The following is a 20,749-nucleotide window of genomic DNA, read 5'->3' as shown; positions in this document are numbered from 1 at the left end:
ACTAATATTGTGTGAAAACTGAATGGAGATTTTGGAACTGTCATAAGATTTGTGAGTGATTTAGAGCGATTTAGAGTGATTTATATATATAATATATATATATATATATATATATATATATATATATATATATATATATATATAATATAATATAATATAATATAATATAATATAATATAATATAATATAATATAATATAATATAATATAATATATTAAAAAAAGTGAACAATATAAAATAATGTTAATTATTGGTGTAGAAAGGGCCTATGGTAGATTAAAACAAAACAAACCCTTGTCATGTTACGTCAGTCTTCCTGTTTAAGTGGGTGTTTCTTGGCTTCAATATTGACCAGACATGTCAATTGTCTTGCTATGTGCAAACTGATAATGTTCATAGAACTGTGACTAATGTCCCTGGCATGTTTTTATTCCTTCATCTGTTTTGTTAAAAGAGCAAAGCATTCAATCGATTTGTTTCCCTTATAAGTTTTTATTACAAAGTATAATAAAAAACTCCCTTTATGCCCTTCTCACATCTGAATGCAATTACAGCTACAGAGATCATTCCTCATGCTGTTTGTCCCACCATAGACCACAAACGATCATTGTGCAAGGAAGTTTGTTAACTGGTGGATGAGATGCTCTTCCTCACAAACCGTTGTTTTAATTTGCGGACAGATCCAGCAGTGGGAACAGAATCTTGAGCGCTTCAACATGGACCTTTTCCGCATGCGCTGCTACTTGGCCAGTCTGCAAGGCAGCGAGTTACCCAACCCCAAGAGCCTCCTCGCCACGGCCAGCCGCCCAACCAAAGCTGCACTCGCCCGTCTGGGAATATTCTCCGTCTCCTCCTTCCACGCACTGGTTAGTAGTCTTGAACACTACAGTTACAGCCCACTATTTTAGTGCTTCCGTACATATTTTTTCTAACTCATTTTCTCCATAAAGATCTCAAAGTTGAATCACAACTTTGCAAACTTTGTTTTGAAGCAATGCCATTGGAAGACTAAGGTACATATATTGTGAACTACAGTACTAAGCATTTACCATTCATCCCATGAAGCATTGCAAATTGTTCCCAACATAAGAAGACCCTGATTATAAGACGCCCCCAATACATACTTTTTTGAAGACCAAATCTTGTATTTTATAAAGAAATTGCTTTTATTTGAAAATTTTCATCTGATATTTTTCATATTTAAATTTTTGTATTGAAAGTATGTTAAATACTAGTAAACTGATCACATTTAAAATTAACACTTTTTGGCATACCATAAAAATAACCTGTAGCCTATCTAAATTATATAACAATTAGGCTATCATCTCATAGTGAAAAACCATGTAGCCTTCCAAAATTTCATTAACAGTAGAAGTGAAATTTATTGTGTTTTGAAATCTGGGTACCGTCTTATGTTTTAAATCATTTATGGGGAAAGTTTGGTCCCGTCAGCGAAGCATGCAAACATGACGGTCACACGGCTGGTTCATACAGAACGTGTTTACAGAACCAACCGATCAACTTTGGCCTTTCCGTTGTGGTGAGAAATCACATCCCCCCCAGGAATCGTGTCTCCTTTAGGACCCAGAGCGATCCCATTAGTTCAACAGACTTTTAATGGGTAGTATTTTTAGCACCTGATTATAATTTCTGCAAAATCATGTCATGATTTATATAGTTTAAAATGCTTTATAATGACCGTTAATGTCTTTTAGATTACATGGTTCATAGAACTGAAGCTATAGATTCTGAAATCAAGCATTTCTCATTCTTAGTGTTTTTTTAGTTAGCTTACGTACTAGCATAGCATACATCTACCCGATTAGCCTGATAGCTAAGCTTATATTGCATTAGGTATGTTTTTTGCTTCCAATATAGTTCCCAATTACATGTTTCAAATTAATAATGTTTGTGTGTACTTAGCATGACAGTTAATTTAATAAAAATGTATAATATTAATATTAAATACTACACCAAATTGCTATTATTGTGCAAAATTAAAATTACTTTTACAGAACATAGTATGTTGCAACAATCCTTATCCTTATACAACATACATTTTTAGGCATGGTTGTGTTTCCAGTTTGTTTTATTATACAATACATAGACATTAATTTTATATTTATAGCATGTTGTTTGTACACTTAATGTAATAAACATCATACAGTAGTGGAATATGTTATAATAAGTTAAAACATCACAATAACAACTTTTTATTAGGCATTACCACCTGGGTCCTAAAGGAGACCCGATTCCTGGGGTGGACTCGATTTCTCATGACATGTAACAACATTGAAAGCTCAGCCATGATGGGTGAATAGCTGATCATAGCTAGCTGTACAGAACGGGGTTTTATTTCTCATCTCCATATATTTAGTAGTAGAGCTAATGCAAAGGCTGGAAATTAATTTATCCTTTGCTGAAACTTCTTCAACTTCATGGAGAACGCGGCTTAGCGCTTTTGAAAAGAGTAGAAAGCGGCACAGCGCTTTTTCCATGCATTTCAAGATGCAACATGTGAAGGGCCCCATACACGTCCGTCTAACGTGTGTTAACATAGAAAAACAATGGAAAAGTAGAGCATTAAAATGGAAAACGCGTTCTGTGTGAACGGCCCCATAAACAGTAAGCTTTTGTTTGACTGTTAGCGTTTTCTTTTTTGCGCTTGTTTTACGCATATTTGGTGCCACCTATTGTTGTGGATGTATTATTGACATATAAAAGTCTAGACCCTGAATCTAAAGGCAGGAACACACTAAGCCGACGGTTGGTGAAAATATCTGATTGACAACTTATTATGGAGCTGGGATCAAGCCCAAATAAGCAACTACACTTTAGAAACAAGCCCAAAAAAACGCGATCCGCGACTACCAATATTTGTAAGCGACTTTACAGAAAAACAAGCACAAAGTCGCTTCTAATAAGCGAACTTGGCAACACTGATTCTGATTGGCTGTTCAGCTACTGCCACCTGCTGGTTCGGAAAGGCATTTCATCTCACGCAGGCGCAGAACGGACGTGCTACTGTCTGTCTAGCGTTGGTTTGGTGTGTCAGGCCAACTTTGGAGACAGACGCTGCCGACGTGAACCAACCCCGCAGTCTGCTTTCATCACCACTAGTTCGTAGGCGTCGGCTTGGTGTGTTCCGGCTTCATGAGATCCCGTTTTTTCAGATGTGTTTCTAAGAAAAAAGCCTTGTCTTATATTAACAATAAGTAACAATACGGTACATGATTTGAAGCAAAACAACAGTTTAATATAAAGCCATTGATTTATAGACATTCATAATAAGATTAAAATACAAATATTTGCAGCTTTATTGCAACATATTCACATATTGAGTTGGTTGAGTGTAGGGAGAGTGACTTGATTGACATTTGCAATGCTTCATGGGAGTCTGTGGTTTCTGCTGAGCTCTTTTGGCATGATTCTCATTTCCATGGAGACGGTGACTTCTCTGATGGATCAGGACTGTGGGTAGTCTAGTTCTTTTTTAAATGATGTTGTGACAGATTTATACGCTATTGAATTCATTTCTCAGAGGACAATTAATGGGATTTTTATTTTTGAAACTTTTGTGCTCTACTCCCAATGCATTTTTGAAATTTTGAAATTATTGCAAGAGGATGCCATTTCCTCCATTTAATTTGCAACATTGCCATTTCCAAAACTGAAATATTTGCCTAGTTACCATTCCCGCCAATCTCTCTGTTGTGATACAGATCTGTTCCAGAGACGAGGCCACGATGCGAAAGCGTTCTCTGTCTCTCTCTCAGCGAGGTCGCAGTAAGAAAGGGGTCTTTTCATCCCTCAAGGGCCTGGATACTCTTACCAAGCGAGGACATGAAAAAAAGCCTTCTGTCTCTCAGGTACTGCACTCCCTCTGTCTGATTTAACCAGTCGTGACTGTGTGCCGTGACACAAACGCTTGGGAAGTACATTTGCATATCAATTTTTCCTACCTTTCATGTTTCAAAACTCATGCATCATGCTGGTGGGAAATTCCTCCCACAGGTGCAAAATAACAGGACTTTGATAAATAAAGACTCTCTAAAGGTAGTAATTACCGAGCTGACAGGATTAAAAATGTTGTTCGCTCTTCCATCTCCACCTCCTTTCTCAGAAATGCAGCAAGATAATAAGAGGGCTATTTTAGGATGTAGGGTTTCATATCTGGTTACCAAGTGTGAAGCCTTGAGACCTTGATGAAGCTGATGAAGTTGCTCCCTGTTGAGATGTTATCGCACTGTGCTAATAATGGTGGTACATTGGCAGTTAAGGAACTGCACTGGGCCGTTTGTTTAAAGCCAAAGAGGGGTGACCCATGAGCCGGAGAATTTTATAGATTTCCTGTCACGACCGTACCCTTGAGCAAGACATTTAATAGCAGGTTGTTGCAGGGGGACTGTCTCTACAATTAGAGTACTGTGTGTTGTTTGGAATAAAAAGTGGCAGCAAAATAAGCAACTAATGCTTGTTTTGTTGAGTCTGTTGCACTTCTTTACTATCCAGTAAGCCATTTTAGTCTGTATAAAAATGGAAATCCCTCATTTTTGTCTTTTCATTTTGTCCCTATGAAAAGGAATTCGTTGATTTGAGCTGCTGTTCTTACAGTGGTCTTCCTCAGGTAAGGGATACGAGTTTGCTGGATCACAGCTAGTATAGCATGGCTCTCCTCGTAGAAATATAGATGCTTCTGAAGATCAACCCCTTGCTGACCTGCATGCAATAGCTATATTCCAAAACCTAGTGAGCTGCCTAGCTAGAACACATTTCAAGGAAGAGCTGCTGCAAGGGCTGTGCCAAGTGTGCGACCTCACAGGGCCTCGCGCCAAAGTGACTGCTGACTTGGTGATGTAAAGCCAATGTTCAAGTTCATGTTTTTGTCCTTCAAAATACTATCATAGTTAAAAGACATATTGTAGCTAAAAGTGAGACTTTGTGTATCGTGATACTGTATTATTCTGCTTGTTAAAAATGTATTATGCAGTAACTTACAATATTGCTCTGAGTGTGTGACCATAATTCATGCACGTGTCGGTCAGCACGGCATCTCACGTCATGTTCATAGAGAGCTTTATTCAGTCCATTTTAAATTTTGATTTGGGCTGCCTCTGAAGTGTGTGGAAGCTTGTTTCCGCCACTGAATATAAAATAAAAAAGGTAATTGCGACTTTTTAGCTCATAATTCTGACTTTTTATTCCGCAATTGTGAGTTTGTAGAATATATTCTAAAGCAGAATCGCCTATATGCTTCTCAGATAAATCAATTTCAGAATGTATTGCATTGAGCTCAGTGGGGGAAAAAAAATGTTATTCAAAAACAAAAAATCAATATTAAAAAAATATCATTGAAAATGATCAAATAAAAGTGCATTAGGAGTACCTTGATGAACCAAACTGGCTCTACATCAACTAGGATCTCCAAATAACATGATAATATATTTGAATGTTCCTATAAATGTCTTAATTGCTTTTTATGGAGCAATGACCTGGAATGTTCGTAAAGATAGTAACTGGAAGGTTGTTTGGGATAAGATTGCTGCAGCCTCTAGAAATCAGAATCATCAAATTATTGCTTATGATCTTATTCACAGATTGTATTGCATATTTAGAAGCAATGATCTTCCTCTCCAAACTGCCAGATGTGTTAAATAATTATATGTTTTCTGACATTTAATAAATTTGTAACACTTTAATTTAGGGTCCAATTCTTACGGAAGAGGATTAGGGCCAAGCAATAATAAAAGAATAAAACCATCTCGAGTTTCAAGTTGTTAAATTTCGAGAAAAAGATAGAGATAAAATGTTGAGAATAAACTCACTAAATTACGAGAAAAAAGTTGTTAAATTACGAGAACAAATTAGTTAAATTATGAAAAAAAGTCGTTAAATTTCGAGAAAAAAAGTTGAGAATAAACTCATTAAAATATGAGAAAAAAGTCGTTAAATTACCAGAACAAGTTTGTTAAATTACGAAAACAAATTCATTATATTATGAGAAAAAAGTCATTAAATTTCGAGAATAATGTCAAGATAAAATGTTGAGAATAAAATAATTAAATTACGAGAAAAAAGTCGTTCAATTTCGAGAAAAAAAGTTGTTACATTTCGAGAATAAACTCATTAAATTTCGACTGTGAGATGTAAATCATATTATAGCCTTGGCTACATTCATTAGCATCTGCTGCATGTGTTTCAGCGGTCCATCAACGCCCTTTCTGAACGAGGAGTGAGTGAACTTTGACCTAATTCATGTATCTTATTGAATGAGGACTTTGTATAATGTGTGCGGCAATAATGCAGTTTAAAATAAAGCTTCACTAAGTCATCCAACTCTGTCATGTCCTCTATGCAACGAACACGACACTACCTCTTCCGTATGACTCACATCGAGTGTGTTCTCAACATTTTATTTGTCCTTTTTTTCACATAATTTAACGACTTTTTTCTCGGAATTGAACGAATTTGTTCTCGTAATTTAACGATTTTTTTTTCATAATTTTATGAGTTTATTCTCAACATTTTATCTTGACTTTTTTCTTAAAAATTTAACGAGTTTTTTCTCGAAATTGTACAACTTTAATCTCAAGATGGTTTTATTTTTTTTATTATTGCTTGGCCCTAATCCTCTTCCGTAAATTCTCACTATTAACTAGTTGCTTTTTATCATGCATATTACTAGGATATTGGCTGTTTATTAGTACTTATAAAGCACATATTAATGCCTTATTCTGCATATTCTACATCCCTTAATCCTACCCAATACCTTAACTTCACAACTACCTAACTATTAATAAGCAGTAATTAGGAGTTTATTGAAGCAAAAGTTGGACCCTAAACTGAAGACAAATATATTTCAGAATATTTTTGCATATAATTAAGGGTTGACCCACTGCAGTGACCATTTAAAAATGATTCAACTGAAGTAATTGACATAAATGAACAACATGTTGTTATATGTTCAACCTTACAGTAAAAAAAAATGCCACTGAAAACCAATTCCAGGAGGCAAATTTCAAACCTTAATATTATTATTATTATTAAAAAGTCAAATTTCTCATTTAGGTCAGTAAATGAATCCCAGTAATCTCAGTAGCATCCAGTAGAGAAATGTAAAAAAAAAAGAAAAAAGTGTCCAATCACTTGGAGTCCCTGTCCCTCCCTGACATGTGTCGTGTAATGGGAGATCCAGCCAGCTTGGCTAACGAGCCCCAATTTAATTTCACAGCACAGAAGGCAGAGGTGTGGAGACAGACAGAGGGAGAAATGTATTATGAATTATTAAAAGCCATATGTGGTAAATTGCAGCCTGCTATACTCTTCCCCGCAGCGACACACAGATGGTTGCTATAAGAGCCCTATGCTAGTTACTAAATATTAAACAGGTCAACCTTTTGCTAAGGACGCTGTGGTAGACATCAAGTCAAAGTGTCTTTTTTGTCTCTTTTCCCCCTCTGTGTCTCTCACTTAGTTCTGAGAACATCAATCAATCGTTTAGCCCATGATTGTTTTCACTAATTAGCAAATAATTAGTTACTTGTCCTTGACGTTAATCCCGTTTAACCTTGGGTTTGACAGTTATATATTTGTGTATATACACTACCTTTCAAAAGTTTAGACCGTAGTTTAGTTTAGTTTAGTTTAATTATTATTTTTTGTTTTTTGTTTAATTTTATTAAAAGAAATACTTACTTTAAGTTGATCAAAAGTGACATAATGTTACAAAAGATTTCTATTTCATATAAATGCTGTTCTTTGAATCCTGAAAAAAAAAGTATCATGGTTTACACAGTAATATTTAGCAGCACAACAGTTTTCAACATGGATGATGAAAATGTTGTTTCATGATCAATAAAATAAGCATATTAGAATGATTTTTGAAGGATCATGTGACACTGAAGACTGGAGTAATGATGCTGAAAATTCAGCTTTGATCACAGAAATAAATTACTTTTTTTTTTTTTAAACGTGTTAAAATAGATAAATCATCTCTTGTCTTTGGCACAATAAGCTGATTGGACGGGAGAGTTCAAGATACAGAAAAATAAAAAATATACATAAAATAGTGTACACTTATTGATGTGTTTATCCTTGATGTGAGGTTTTTTTATTATTATTATTATTAGTTTAATGATTACGAGCAAATTGTTTTCCATGGAAAAACAAATAATATCAATTGCCTTAAAATAACAGCATTAAAATACAAAACTGGCACAAAGGTATGTATAATTATAATGTAAAGTTACCATGACTGTTGTTTTTTTTTCTAAAGTAAGCTACTAAAATAAATGTAGCCTATGTGACAGTTGTTTCTGCGACAGCTCCAGCTCTCTGACACACGGTGTAATACATCAGTGTCCAAATTCCTCGCTTCATTTCGATCACTCCTTGCAGATATAGTGCATTTGTAACAATCATGTTCTGTTTAGTTTCATTTACCGTTTTCTGTTTGCCTGAGTTCTCATTGCCAGTTTGTTTCCATGGTTACTAATTAAGTTACACACCTGTTTCATGTTACGTTGATATTATCCTAGTATATTTAAGCCCTCAGTTCCTTCTGTTCCTTGTTTGGTGTGTCATTTATGTTGTTGTGGTTGTGTTTATATGTTTTTATTTTGTATTGTTAAACTCTTTGTGTTGAATTCTCTGTCGTCGTGCACTTACTACAGCCACAGATCCTGACAGCATTTAACTGCCGTGCACTATTTAGGGATTAGAGAATGAGTGAATACTTGAGCAATACTTCAGACACTTCAGATAACAGTGTCAACAACGAGGATCACAGTTCCTGTGCTCGAGTCAATCCCAACTTTAGGGCTGTTCACTAGTGAGCATTCTTTCAAAAACGTTACATTTTGAACTGTAGCGTATGTCGTGAGGAATTAAATATTGCGTTGGTATTTTTAAGATTTTTGACCTGTGTGAGACATCAGTTTATCCTCTCTTCTCTTCACACTTAAAGGGATAGTTCACCAAAAAATGAAAATTACCACATGATTCACTCATCCTCAAGCCATCCTAGGTGTATATGACTATCTTCTTCCAGTCAAACACAATCTGAGTTAAAAAAATATTCTGGCTCTTCCATGCTTTGTAATGGGAGTGAATAGTAACCAATATTTTGAAGCCCAAAAAAGTGATTCTAGTTTATAAAGTTATAAATATAGATAATTTTCTTACAAAAATGCATCTTCTTCAGAAGGCCTTTATTAATCCCCTGGAGCGGTATGGATTACTTTTATGGTGGATGCACTTTTTTTGTGCTTCAAAATCTCATGCCCTTTATAAAGCTTGGAAGAGCCAGAATATTTTTGATATAACTTGGAAAAAAGATATCTAGGATAGCTTGAGGGTGAGTAAATCATGGGATAATTTTCATTTTTGGGTGAACTACATTCATTTGCTCCATCAACATTTTCATCACGCTTGATGTGAAAGAGCCTCAAAGGTTTCTCATTTCACATGCAGAGAGGTTGTTTACAGGTCTGCAAGGCAAATCAGCAAGCTGAAACACCCTGTCTGTTTCTAAGACTCAAGCAGAGGAAAAAGATGCAGAAAAACTAATATTATAAATGGGCCTCAGGGGAAAAATCTAAAATGTATATAACCACATGTCAGGGAGGGACGCTTTTATCCAAAGAAATGTAAATGAGGAACATCACAAGTAATCTATTATAAAGGCTAACAATATTTTTGTCCACCAAAGTGGACAAAGTTAGATTGATGGAGGTTTAAGAACTGCAGAGGGTGAATATTTTAAAAAGCAACCTTGTGCCTGTAAAACAGTGACCTGAACTGTAAGAGACTGCATGACTGTTCATCATACTAACCATTCTAATGCTCTTTATTTCCAGTGAGGCCTCAAAGCTTTTGTTCAAGATCAAAATAGATTCACTAGAGGAAATTTGCTTTGCTGAGGTTTTATTTAGCAATGCAATGATAGTTTGTCTGCTGCAGTGTTTGTAACCATGGCTCTGTTCTGTCTCACAAAATATGACTAAGAGTTTAATGACACTGTGAGTGATACATTTTTTTCCTTCTTGTTTTTAGGTCTTTGACAGTGATGGTGGAGGACATCTCAGTACCATTCCTCCTTGTAATTTTAAGGTATGTCAAAACTCTGGCACTAGAAAAAGCTCAATTTTCCTGGGTTAAATGTTAAAAATACAGTTATACTTATATTAGTAATGTCTTTTTGTTCACTGTATATTATATGTCTAAAAAAAGATTGTAGCCAGAACTTGACATTAACTCCCACCAACCCGCCAAATGTGATGGATTTCATATATAATATATACCTTTTTCAATTGTAGTCTTTTAAAAAGGCACCTGAAATAATAAACTAAGTGCAATGTAGTGTTGTCAAAAAAAGTTCGATACATATCGATATTGAAATATATGAAACACTTCCAATATTAATTTTCTGCAGAATAGATACATGATACCAGCTGCTCTTTTTCTCTCTCTCATCTCTCCGACAGCGAGTTTACACACAGACCCGCCTCCCCTCACTCGTTTCATTTGCTGTATATTGTTCATTTGCAATATTGTTGCAGTTACAGGGCTTGAATTTCAACAAATAATTGCATATTGCAAATAATTTTACTAGGGCTGCCTTTGACTAAATATTTTTCTAGCCGACTAGTAGTCGTTCGTTCAAGCATTTAATCGACTAATCGTGCGTTAATATTAATAAATCATATAAATCATTATAATGAGCCTCTAAGCACACCGGTTAACGTAATTATAAATGTGGTGTGAAAAAACAGAAGGAGACTGTCTGTGAGGCAAAAATATGCTGAGTTTCAGTTCATTTTTGTGACGCACTCAAGTTCACTTGAGACGGAGACAGCAGAAAGCACACCCATTTTGTTTTTGTTGTTTTACAAAAGCACAATGTTTTGTTGTTATTGTGAGTTTACAGAAATAAAAGCAAACCATTTACAGTTTCGAATGTTGGATTATTGTTATCTGTATGACCAAAAATGACAGAGTATTTTAAGTTAAATGCAAGTGATCGCACCGGCGCCTGTATGTCATGCAGTAAGCGCACTCTCCACACAAACACTTGGATATGTGCCATATAATAGCGCTCATTTATCTATGCTAACATTAGAGCGAGTGGACTTGTAAAGTTGCTACTATTTACATGCTTCAAGTGATAAGCCATATTTGAGGTCGATGAATGATAGGTGAATGTTTGGATTTCCTTCTGTTCGCTGTCACAGACTGTGTGATTTCAACACTTCCTGTGGAGTTTTTTTTTTTTCCTGCGACTAACTGACTAATACCAATTTTGGTCAACTAAAGTCTCTTCTCGTCAATGAACTATTAGTCGACTATTAGGGGGCAGCCCTAAATTTTACTCATTCCTGCAGATCTTGTGCACACATAAAGCCACCTCTCAGTACTAAATTATCAGTATTAATTCTTTTTAGCTGCTTATTGCACTTAAACAGTCAAATAAACAAGAAAGAGACTGTCTGAACATTTGAATAATTTATTGATAAACTGGTGTTTATTGTGTTCATCTCAGCAGAAATGGACGCGCCTATATGTACATATCATACGGATTACGTAATCTGAGAATATTTGTCTTAGATTTGGGTCTGTTAGTTTAAAAAGCTTTCCATAGATATATTTCTCATGTCTGTGAGGCAAGTATATGCTGAGTTTAAGTTGATTTTTGTGACGCGCTCATGTTCACAGAGATTGAGAAGGCAGAAAGCGAATCCTTTTTGTTTTTATTACTTTACTTTATAAAAGCATGTTTTGTTGTTATTTTATTTAGTTCAGAAATAAAACCAAACTGTAAAAAGCATTTACAGTTTTGAATGTTGGATTATTCTTATCTGTATGATCAAAAATGACAGAGTATTTTAAATTAAATGCAATTGATCGCACCGGCGCCTCCATGTCATGCAGTAAGCGCGCTCTCCACATGAATTTGCGGTTGTCATTTTGTGTCAGTATGTTGGATATTGGGGTAAAATCATACCCTATGTATTGTATTGTTATATTATATTGTAATAGAGTGCATTTATCTAGGCTAAGATTAGATCTTGCATGCACATAAAGCTGCCTCTCAGTACTAAATTGAATTCTTTTTAGCTGCTTATTGCACGTAAACTGTCAAATAAACAAAATAATGTAAAAATGCCGGCCTTGGCGAGTATTCATGTAAACACAGTCAGTTATGTTTTAAGTGAACATAAACAGATGAGAAAGAAAACGCATGTGTAACAGTCTAATTCATCTGTGCCATCAGTTTTCCCCATGGTATCGATGTCAAAATTGTGCCCAGTGAAAATGCTGAGTGGCTAGTAACTTTGGAAAACCACTAGAAACATTGGCTGGTGAGCAAAAAGTTAATGTCAAGCCCTGATTGTAGCTAACTGATAGTCAAATTTTGATTTTGATTGTGTTTCACTATAAGGACACTTGTCCGGAACTGAGACAGTATGTGTCCCATGAGGAGGTAAAGTGTCTAATCTTGTTAACATCAGTTTATTTATATAGTTTCCTGTCTCTTTTCAAACGAACATGTTCTATGGAATGAGAAACGTGTAGAATTTGTGATTTCTCGTGCGGTTCTAAAGCACTGTCCATGGATCCTCACTGAATGCCACTTCAGTAATCCATGGTGACCAACACACCGATGTTGCTAAGAGACCGCGGTTATTCTCGACAGCAAGTGTCTTCATCATTCCATCTTTAGCATGTTCCGGGTGGAGGTTAGCCTCCATAAATGATTTTTCCCATTTTGTAGAGGAAAGTCTGAATTCAAGGCTCTGGTGCTGAGAGCCACACACACTGAGGAGTGTACACTGGGCGGTTGCCCTTGGCTGCTCTGTTGGAAAGTTGACCGTTACTGTGTTAAATGAATGCACACTCATTCTGCTGCTGGTCAGGGCTTCATTCACACCCCTCACTGGACAAACAGAGGCTTATACAACTGGTAACTGTCTTTCCTTTGCTAAAAAAGACCATTACTTCATTGAGTGGGTTGTGTGGACGGTCTGTACCTGTGGAACTGAGACGTGACACATTTTCTCTGGCGTTTTCTCATGTTTGTTTCCGACTTAATCCCCAATGAAAGAACCATGGTGTGTTTTGTTTTTTAGTGACACATCCTTGAACAAGCACAGAACGAAGCCACTGAACGTCATGCTTATGAGTCATGGAACAGTGTCGTGCTTTAGTTTTAGATAGTTTTTGAATTTATAAGTGCTTATGCTTGCCTATAAATCCCTTGGTTACTAAAAAGCTATAAATGTATCTAGATCAGATAATTTTATAGTGTAGGATTTATAAGGAAATCCTATAAAATGCATCTTTAAACGCTCAACTATATAAATAAAGTTTATTATTAATAGGTAACTAATTGACTAACCAGGGAATAAAGTGATATTCAGAAAGTCTTTGTACTGACCTGATGAAAATTGTTCATCATTGTCATCCTCCTCTTTGTTTTCTTTCACAGCGGTTGGGTAGTTTGGCTAATGTTTACTCAATCATGCCACCTGAAGGCAGCCAGTGGGATTGCAGCCAGGAAAACACAACATGCGTCTATATGCCAAATTACCAGAGTGTTACGGTTCTTCTGAGAAGTCATCACACTGTCATGGATGTCTTGGCTGAGACCTGCAGGGTAAGATCAGTGCATTCAAAAAGAAAAATAAACATAGTGTTCAGATTAATTACCTGGATTTACCATCACACCCATTTTGATTTGTTTGAAGACACACTATTGTGGTTGTATACTTTACTCCTTTACGTGATGCTTTGGGTGACATTATGAAAGACAACATCTAGGGAAATTCATTAATAGATGACATTATGCCCTCTGCATGACGGCTGTCTTAGTCTGAAATCTGTGACAGCTGGCTGACATTTCTTCTGACTTTTCTCACACAGTCAGTTTATTTCTATGAACACACGTGCACTACCATTAAAAATTGTCTGTAAGATTTTTTACCTTTTCTTTGAAAGAAGTCTCTTAAACTTTGATTAAACATACAGTAAAAACAGTAATATTGTGAAATACTGTTAAAATTTAAAACCCACTTTATATTGTCTTTTGTTTTATTGTACCTGTACTAACATTTAAATTAATAATTTGATGCAGTGCACTTTTTTTTGTGTATGTGTTTTTACATTTTACTTCTATTTAAAAAAACCTACATGTAATTACATCTATTATTAATTTCTGTAATTACAGCTATTGACACTGTCGACCCTTTCCTTACTCATTAACCCATCCCTAAACTTACCCAAACCACCAAACCTGTCCCTAACCTTACCCGTATCCCACCTCAATAGCAGCAAGGGTTTTTCAATACAACATGAACACAATGTCACAAAAATGAAGAAGGTGAACATTAAAGTCCACAGGTTCCAATACGAAATGTCTTTTAATAATAAAGTAAACTTAGATAAATACATAAGCGTTAAAGAAATGCAAACACAAACCACGAGTTCATCAGATCTATCTGTACAGTCAGTTGCACAGCTCTTTCCAGTTTTAGATGTGTTTTGTGTGTTTTCCTGGCATTTACACTGAAAACCAATGTTGTATTTTTGCCACTGGGCGTAACTGCAGTCCATGAAAACTAACAAACACTTCTGAATACATGTAACAAACAATACATTTTTTTGACATTAAGTACATAAAAGTTAAAGACACATAAGTGTGATCTTTTAAAATAACTGATTTAAATTGTAATATATTTTAAAATGTAATATATTCCTGTGATCATAGTTGAATTTTCAGCATCATTACTCCAGTGTTCAGTGCCACATGATCCTTCAGAAATCATTCTAATAGAGGGTATGCATCGACGTCACTTTCCCGCCGGAACACGCTCCCCCAGCTGGACTGAGTGGCAAAAGAACTGCTGCATGACTGGATTTAATAGAGGAAACTGCAAAAACGTGAATAAAACAAACAGTTACACTAAAGGTTGGGCTCAAAAGTGTTCCTTATGACATGTCAAAGAAACCTAATCCATGGATGTTGGCATGCAGCCAGGAGTCTTGTTTCCTGACATTTATATGTGCCTGATTTCGACGCTGGGGAAATACATAAAGCAAATCGGCCTGTGAACGCTTTATATAACTACAATATAGGTGGGTCTAAATCGGAGTGATCACTTATATCAATGTTATATATTTCGTCATATCGTCCAGTCCTAAAATTTGTATAGTTTTTGTCAGTGTTTATTTAAAAACACCCAATTATGCAGAATATATATGATGCTAAATATTTAATTGATGAGTTGTCAACACAATATAACAATACAATATATAGGGTATGATTTTACCCCAATATCCAACATATTGACACAAAATGACAACTGCAAAACATGTTTCTCTGCTGGAGTCCAGCTGTTTCTGTGAATTGCAGCGATCCATTTGCTTCTTTTTTCTGTAGCTTTCAGCAGTCTGTAAATATATACCTCAGATTTTTTGTCAAATATATCTGTACATTCAATCTTGCAGCTCTTTCCAGTTTTGGATGTGTTTTGTGTTTTCCGTGGAATTCACACTGATAACCAATGCTGTATTTTTGCCACTCAGTGGGCGTGACCGCAGTCGCTCCGGCCTACAGTGATGTCACGTGCATACCCTCTATATGCTGATTTGTTACTCAAAAAACATTTCTTATACTCATCAGTATTAAAAAACAGTTGTGCAGCTTAAAATTTGTGGAATCGATAATGACTTTATAAAAGTAAACTTTGCTAAATAAAAGTATTATTATTATTATTTTAAATCTTACAGACCCCAAATTTTAAAACAGTAGTGTAGTTGACCCATTCACTGAAAAAAGTAGATGTTCTGAAGAGTGTTCACACTAGAGGTCTTCACGTGTTCTTTTGGATCCAAAAACCCTCTGACACGGGTCGGGTTCGGTATCAGTGGTCTCGGGTAATTTAAAATAAATGTGGTGTTTCTGAATGGACCCGAGAAGACTATGTCAGGCATTTAACAAAATTTTATAATTTATAACATTTCTATGATAATATTATCTCACTTTTTTAAGTACTCTCTGAATCCGCGCTTCTACATGCAGTAGACTCTACACAGGGTTGCTTCCGCATTAGACTCAGCTGCTCCATTTTTTGCCTACAGTTTCAGCGAGTGCCGTCAGCATGGATTAAAATCAACTTTAATCCTCTGTTGGTCAGGTAAATAACATTATGCCAAAAGTTATAGGCCGTATTGAGGTTACAGTGACGAGTGATTGGCATTGAGGTTTCAGCACTTCAGCACGTACTTATGCATTCATGTCAAGTGCATTTTTGAGAAACGCACTTAAAAAAGGAACAAACATTTGTAACCTTGCGCACAGAAATCCTGTAGTATAAGATCCATCAGGAAAAGCAACTTGCTTCATTACACTGCGTGTTCATGCAGGTGTGTGTGGAAAAGGCCTTCGCCGGAGATGAGGTAAATAGCGTTGCAGACAACACTAGCAAATCCAAATCCACTGGTCATAATTGAAAGCAGAACTCAGAAATAACTTGTATCCAACAGGCAGACAGTAATATAAAGTAATAAAAAAAAAGTAATGGAGCAGTGGTCAAATCATTTAGCAGGACACCAGGATTCTTTCTGACTGACTGCGGGACACGTCAATGCCGTTTATGTTCGGGTCCAGTCGGGTCAGACTCGGGTATAATTTCATCGGGTCTGCCTCGGATTGGGTTTTTCTTTCTTTCTTTTTTAAAAAAAATAATAATTTATGCACGTTGGGTTTGGGTAAGAAGTGGTTCGGGTCAGCTACAGATTTTAGGACCCGAAAAGACCTCTAGTTCACACATTTTTTATAACAAGAAACATACCTACATTTCAGCGCTATATTCCAACTGTTCTGAAATCAAATTATTTAGTTGTTATGAACATAAAATGTTGCCCTCCTCACATTTGCATAATTGCCAGACGCTTTTATCCAAAAACTTACATTGCATTGAAGGCACACATCTTATCAGTTTGCTTTCCATGGGAATCGAACCCATGACCTTGGTGTTGCTAGTGCCATCCTCATGTCTTGTATGTCTTGATGCTGTATGTTTTAAATGTTGTATGTGGAAAGGGCTGAAACTTAAGATAGATTTCCCTCTCTTAGCTCATGGGCCTGGACCCCAGCCTGCACTGTTTAAGGCTGAGAAGATGTGATGGAGATATGATGGAGGTATCGACACCATCAGCTGTTGAGCTTCTGCAGAACTTGGTAAGATATTGATGATGGCAAAGCTTAATGTTCAATAGCTGGAAAACGGCCCAGTTCTTAAAAGTCTAAAGTTGGTGAAATGCATGATTGTGCACTTACCTACACGTCTTTGTCACCCTAGTCATATGACGAATTGGAGGTCTGCCAACTGAACGTCTACACTCTGCACATGTCTAGACCCAGTCTAACAGGTGACTTTGGTAAGTGGCTGTTTTTAAGCTCATGGGGATTGATGGCACTTTATGATACGTACCGTTTCTCACAGTTTTTTTTTTTTTTTTTTTCTTCTCTTGTCCTCAAGGCTTTGCTGTTACAGGCTATGTAGACAACCTCAAAAACAGCCGTATCGTTGTCAGTGAAGTTCTCCCTGATGGGCTTGCTTTCAGCGAAGGTACATTTGCTTTTATCTCTGAGTTTATGTAGGTTATGCTGATGTTAGAAAAATATTTTTGATATTTGAACAAAGAACAAAGGATCCTCTGTAGTGAAGACACCGTTTTTTTCACGTATCACTCTTGAAGATCACATTTCCTTCATTCTTGTTGTTTTATATCATTGATAGGTCTGAGGCCCGGTGACGAGATCGTGGTTCTGAACGGTTGTGAGGTGTCTTCTCTGGACCTGGCTCTGATACAGACTTTATTCAACGATCAGAGTCTGCGACTGACCGTGAAACGCCATCCGCCCTCCGTTCGCCGCAGTTCAGACACTGTAAACAGAAAGTCTCTGCGTAGGGATAACCTCCAAAACCACCAAAGAGCCAAGTCCTCAACAGGTAGAGAAGAACACATATGTACACATGTTCCAGAGAAATGTTTGATGTCTGAGTGCAGCTCAAGTTTTGTGTCAGCACATTAATGTATTCACACACAGTGATTTCAGTGCTCAATAACAAAACTTTGAAAGGCTAGACAGAGTGGAACGTGTGAAGTGAAGTAAATACATGGACTTAACATAGGTTTAGGGTTAGGTCATGTTTAGTACCAAGGTATTACCCAGTTATTAAGTACCTAGCATGTACATGCAGAACAGGAATATGAAATTAAGTGCTGCCAACATCATTAATAACCTCCGCACAAATTGATTCAGTCCATTTTCAATGGTTAAAGCTACATTTATACTTTTATCTCCCTCTAGTTTTGCTCAGACATACATCACATTAAAAAAAATAAATTGGGTTGTAAACTCATGTTAACTTGAAGCTATCATGTGTACTTTGTAAAAACAAATTTCTGTAACACTTTAGGGTCCTAATTTTACTATTAACTAGTTGCTTATTAGCATGCATATTACTAGGATATTGGCTGTTTCTCAGTATGAGAATGTCTAAATGTAATAAATTTAAAAAGATTTCTATCAAATGATTACTACCTTTTGACTGTCTTTGCAATAGTTTTGCTAAAGTTCTCTCATTGCTAAAAAACAACTCTAAAAATGCCTTCAGGGCTTAAAAGGGTTAAAAGCGGTAAATTATGAGTTTGAGGTAAAAGCCATGTTCCCCAAACTAAAATGTGACCTAAGTTTCTAAGAAAACGTAGTTTGTTAACCACTTTCTAATTTACATAAGCAGCCCAGTTCGCTGCTCACACGTGAGTTCACTGCTCATATATATCTGTGCTGCTCTTAAGGTTTTTGTAGTTGTAACGGATGCAAATAGAAGCACGCCGCAAACATCTACATGACAGCTTGTAAGAAAAGAGTACCACTTTGTGTGAGTGTTTTACTTATTTCAACACACTGCTGGATTCTATCAGATTCTCTCTGTTCAGGTCCACAATCCAGCACTAAAGCTAACATGCTGCAAAATTAATATAAAAAGTATTAAAAATTGTATTTATTCTTGGTTTGTCATCTCTTCAGTGCTGCAGTATTGAACATCAGATGATATCTGTTTCTAAAAATAAGAGTCTGATGTTGTGTAGGCAGTGTTTTTTCTTTTAATCAAACATGACCTAAATATATCATATAAATACACTTACAACAACTTTCTCTTTATTTGTTATGCGTTCACACTTACTGTTGTAGACATTTGACACTTGTCACACCTCACCCGTAAACTTCCTTCCCCCTGACTTCCTCAAACTGGACTGTTGTCTGTACTGTCTCAGTCATTTATAAAAGTGATCAACAGAAAGCAGTGTGAATGCTATTCAGAGGGAGTTGCATGCTGGATTTGAACCCTGCTTGCCAGGTAGGTTTTTGATAGAAAGAACATCACAGCACATGCGTTGCTACATTTATTTATGATGTTGGGTAAAATTTGATGTTATAAAGTTGAAGTCAAAACTAATTTTTAACCACTATAAAGAGGTTTAAAGTAATCATTCTGCAGTGTCATTGAAACGGCTCAGCTTATTGTTGGTTTTCTTCTTTTGTCTAATTCTGAAGCATCTTTTATGATCAGTGAGCAACATGGTTTCATCTACAGAGCACTGGTTACACAAGAGAGTTTTGCAAGTCAGACTGTTTTTTTCCATAATATTTGTTGAAGGTTTATGTGCCACTTTATATTAGGTGTCTTTAACTACTAAGCAATTACATTATAAAAGTAAGCATTTGATACAATGTATGTATTGTGTACATACGTGTTGTTCTTCAAAATGATTTCACATTTTTGGTGTTGAGGTTGAGATATGGGTAGGGTTCGAGCTAGAGGAAAGTTTAAGAGTAGGTTTAGGGTTGGGGCAACACTGTAAATACATTTTGTAATTAGTCGGGTTGTTAGTTGGGGACACCTGCTATTCAACAGTATTTTATAGATGAATGTATATTGATAAAATGCTCTAAATTAATAACTAATGATTTTAACAATGGAACTAAATCAACATTGAACTACTCGAGCTGACCAGTGATGCTATTTTCTTCTAAAGCTGCTGTACAGCCAAAACAAACTTTGTTGCGTAATTTTCCTTTTATCACTGTAAAGCTGCTTTGAAACAATCTGTACTGTAAAAAGCGCTATATATATGAATGAAGGTGACTTGACTTGATTACATACAGCTACTTTAAATATAACGACATGACATATATTACAACTATTTTGTGTAAGTACAAAGTATAAGTAACTTATAAAAAGTGGGTCTAAGAAAATACATTTCGCATTATAGTATGGATAAATATCAATATGGCTAACACATTAGTTTTGGGTCCATTTCTTACTATTAAAGTTGCTTATTATCATGCATATTACTAGAATATTGGCTGTTTATTAGTACTTATAAAGCACATATTAATGCCTTATTCAGCATGACCATATTCTACATCCCATAATCCAGTGGTCTCAAACTGCCGGCCCGCGGGCCATTTACGACGACCCCCCTCCCTGCACCCGGCCTGCAACTGATCTCAAAAATAAAACATAATCCGGCCCTCTAAATTATTATTATTATTATTATTATTATTCTCTAGTTCTCTCATACCATATTCCATTTTCAAAAGAATGACATGATTCTAAAAAAATAAATAAAAAAAAACATTGATCAGGCATATTTGACGAGAGCTGGTTCGGGG

At 36.0% G+C, this 20,749-nt stretch overlaps 1 protein-coding gene across 8 annotated transcripts in view; it reads left to right on the top strand.

The window, feature by feature from the left end:
* The window catches only part of tiam2a (TIAM Rac1 associated GEF 2a), a 133,200-nt gene that overhangs the window by 62,902 nt on the left and 49,549 nt on the right, over positions 1-20,749 (top strand). For 7 of the 8 annotated variants that reach the window (XM_067368406.1, XM_067368407.1, XM_067368402.1 and 4 more), the window contains 9 exons: positions 681-866; positions 3,723-3,869; positions 4,583-4,627; positions 10,054-10,110; positions 13,487-13,654; positions 17,135-17,239; positions 17,361-17,439; positions 17,541-17,630; positions 17,802-18,014. In XM_067368406.1, the coding sequence (XP_067224507.1) occupies positions 681-866; positions 3,723-3,869; positions 4,583-4,627; positions 10,054-10,110; positions 13,487-13,654; positions 17,135-17,239; positions 17,361-17,439; positions 17,541-17,630; positions 17,802-18,014 (1,090 nt within the window). The remainder of the gene's footprint in view (positions 1-680; positions 867-3,722; positions 3,870-4,582; positions 4,628-10,053; positions 10,111-13,486; positions 13,655-17,134; positions 17,240-17,360; positions 17,440-17,540; positions 17,631-17,801; positions 18,015-20,749) is intronic. The other variant, XM_067368409.1, reaches the window with a different exon arrangement.

Source organism: Chanodichthys erythropterus, chromosome 18 (genome assembly GCF_024489055.1).
Source record: "Chanodichthys erythropterus isolate Z2021 chromosome 18, ASM2448905v1, whole genome shotgun sequence".
Classification (NCBI taxonomy): domain Eukaryota; kingdom Metazoa; phylum Chordata; class Actinopteri; order Cypriniformes; family Xenocyprididae; genus Chanodichthys; species Chanodichthys erythropterus.
Note: the sequence above shows the minus strand (reverse complement) of the source record. Positions and strands in the feature narration are given on the sequence as shown.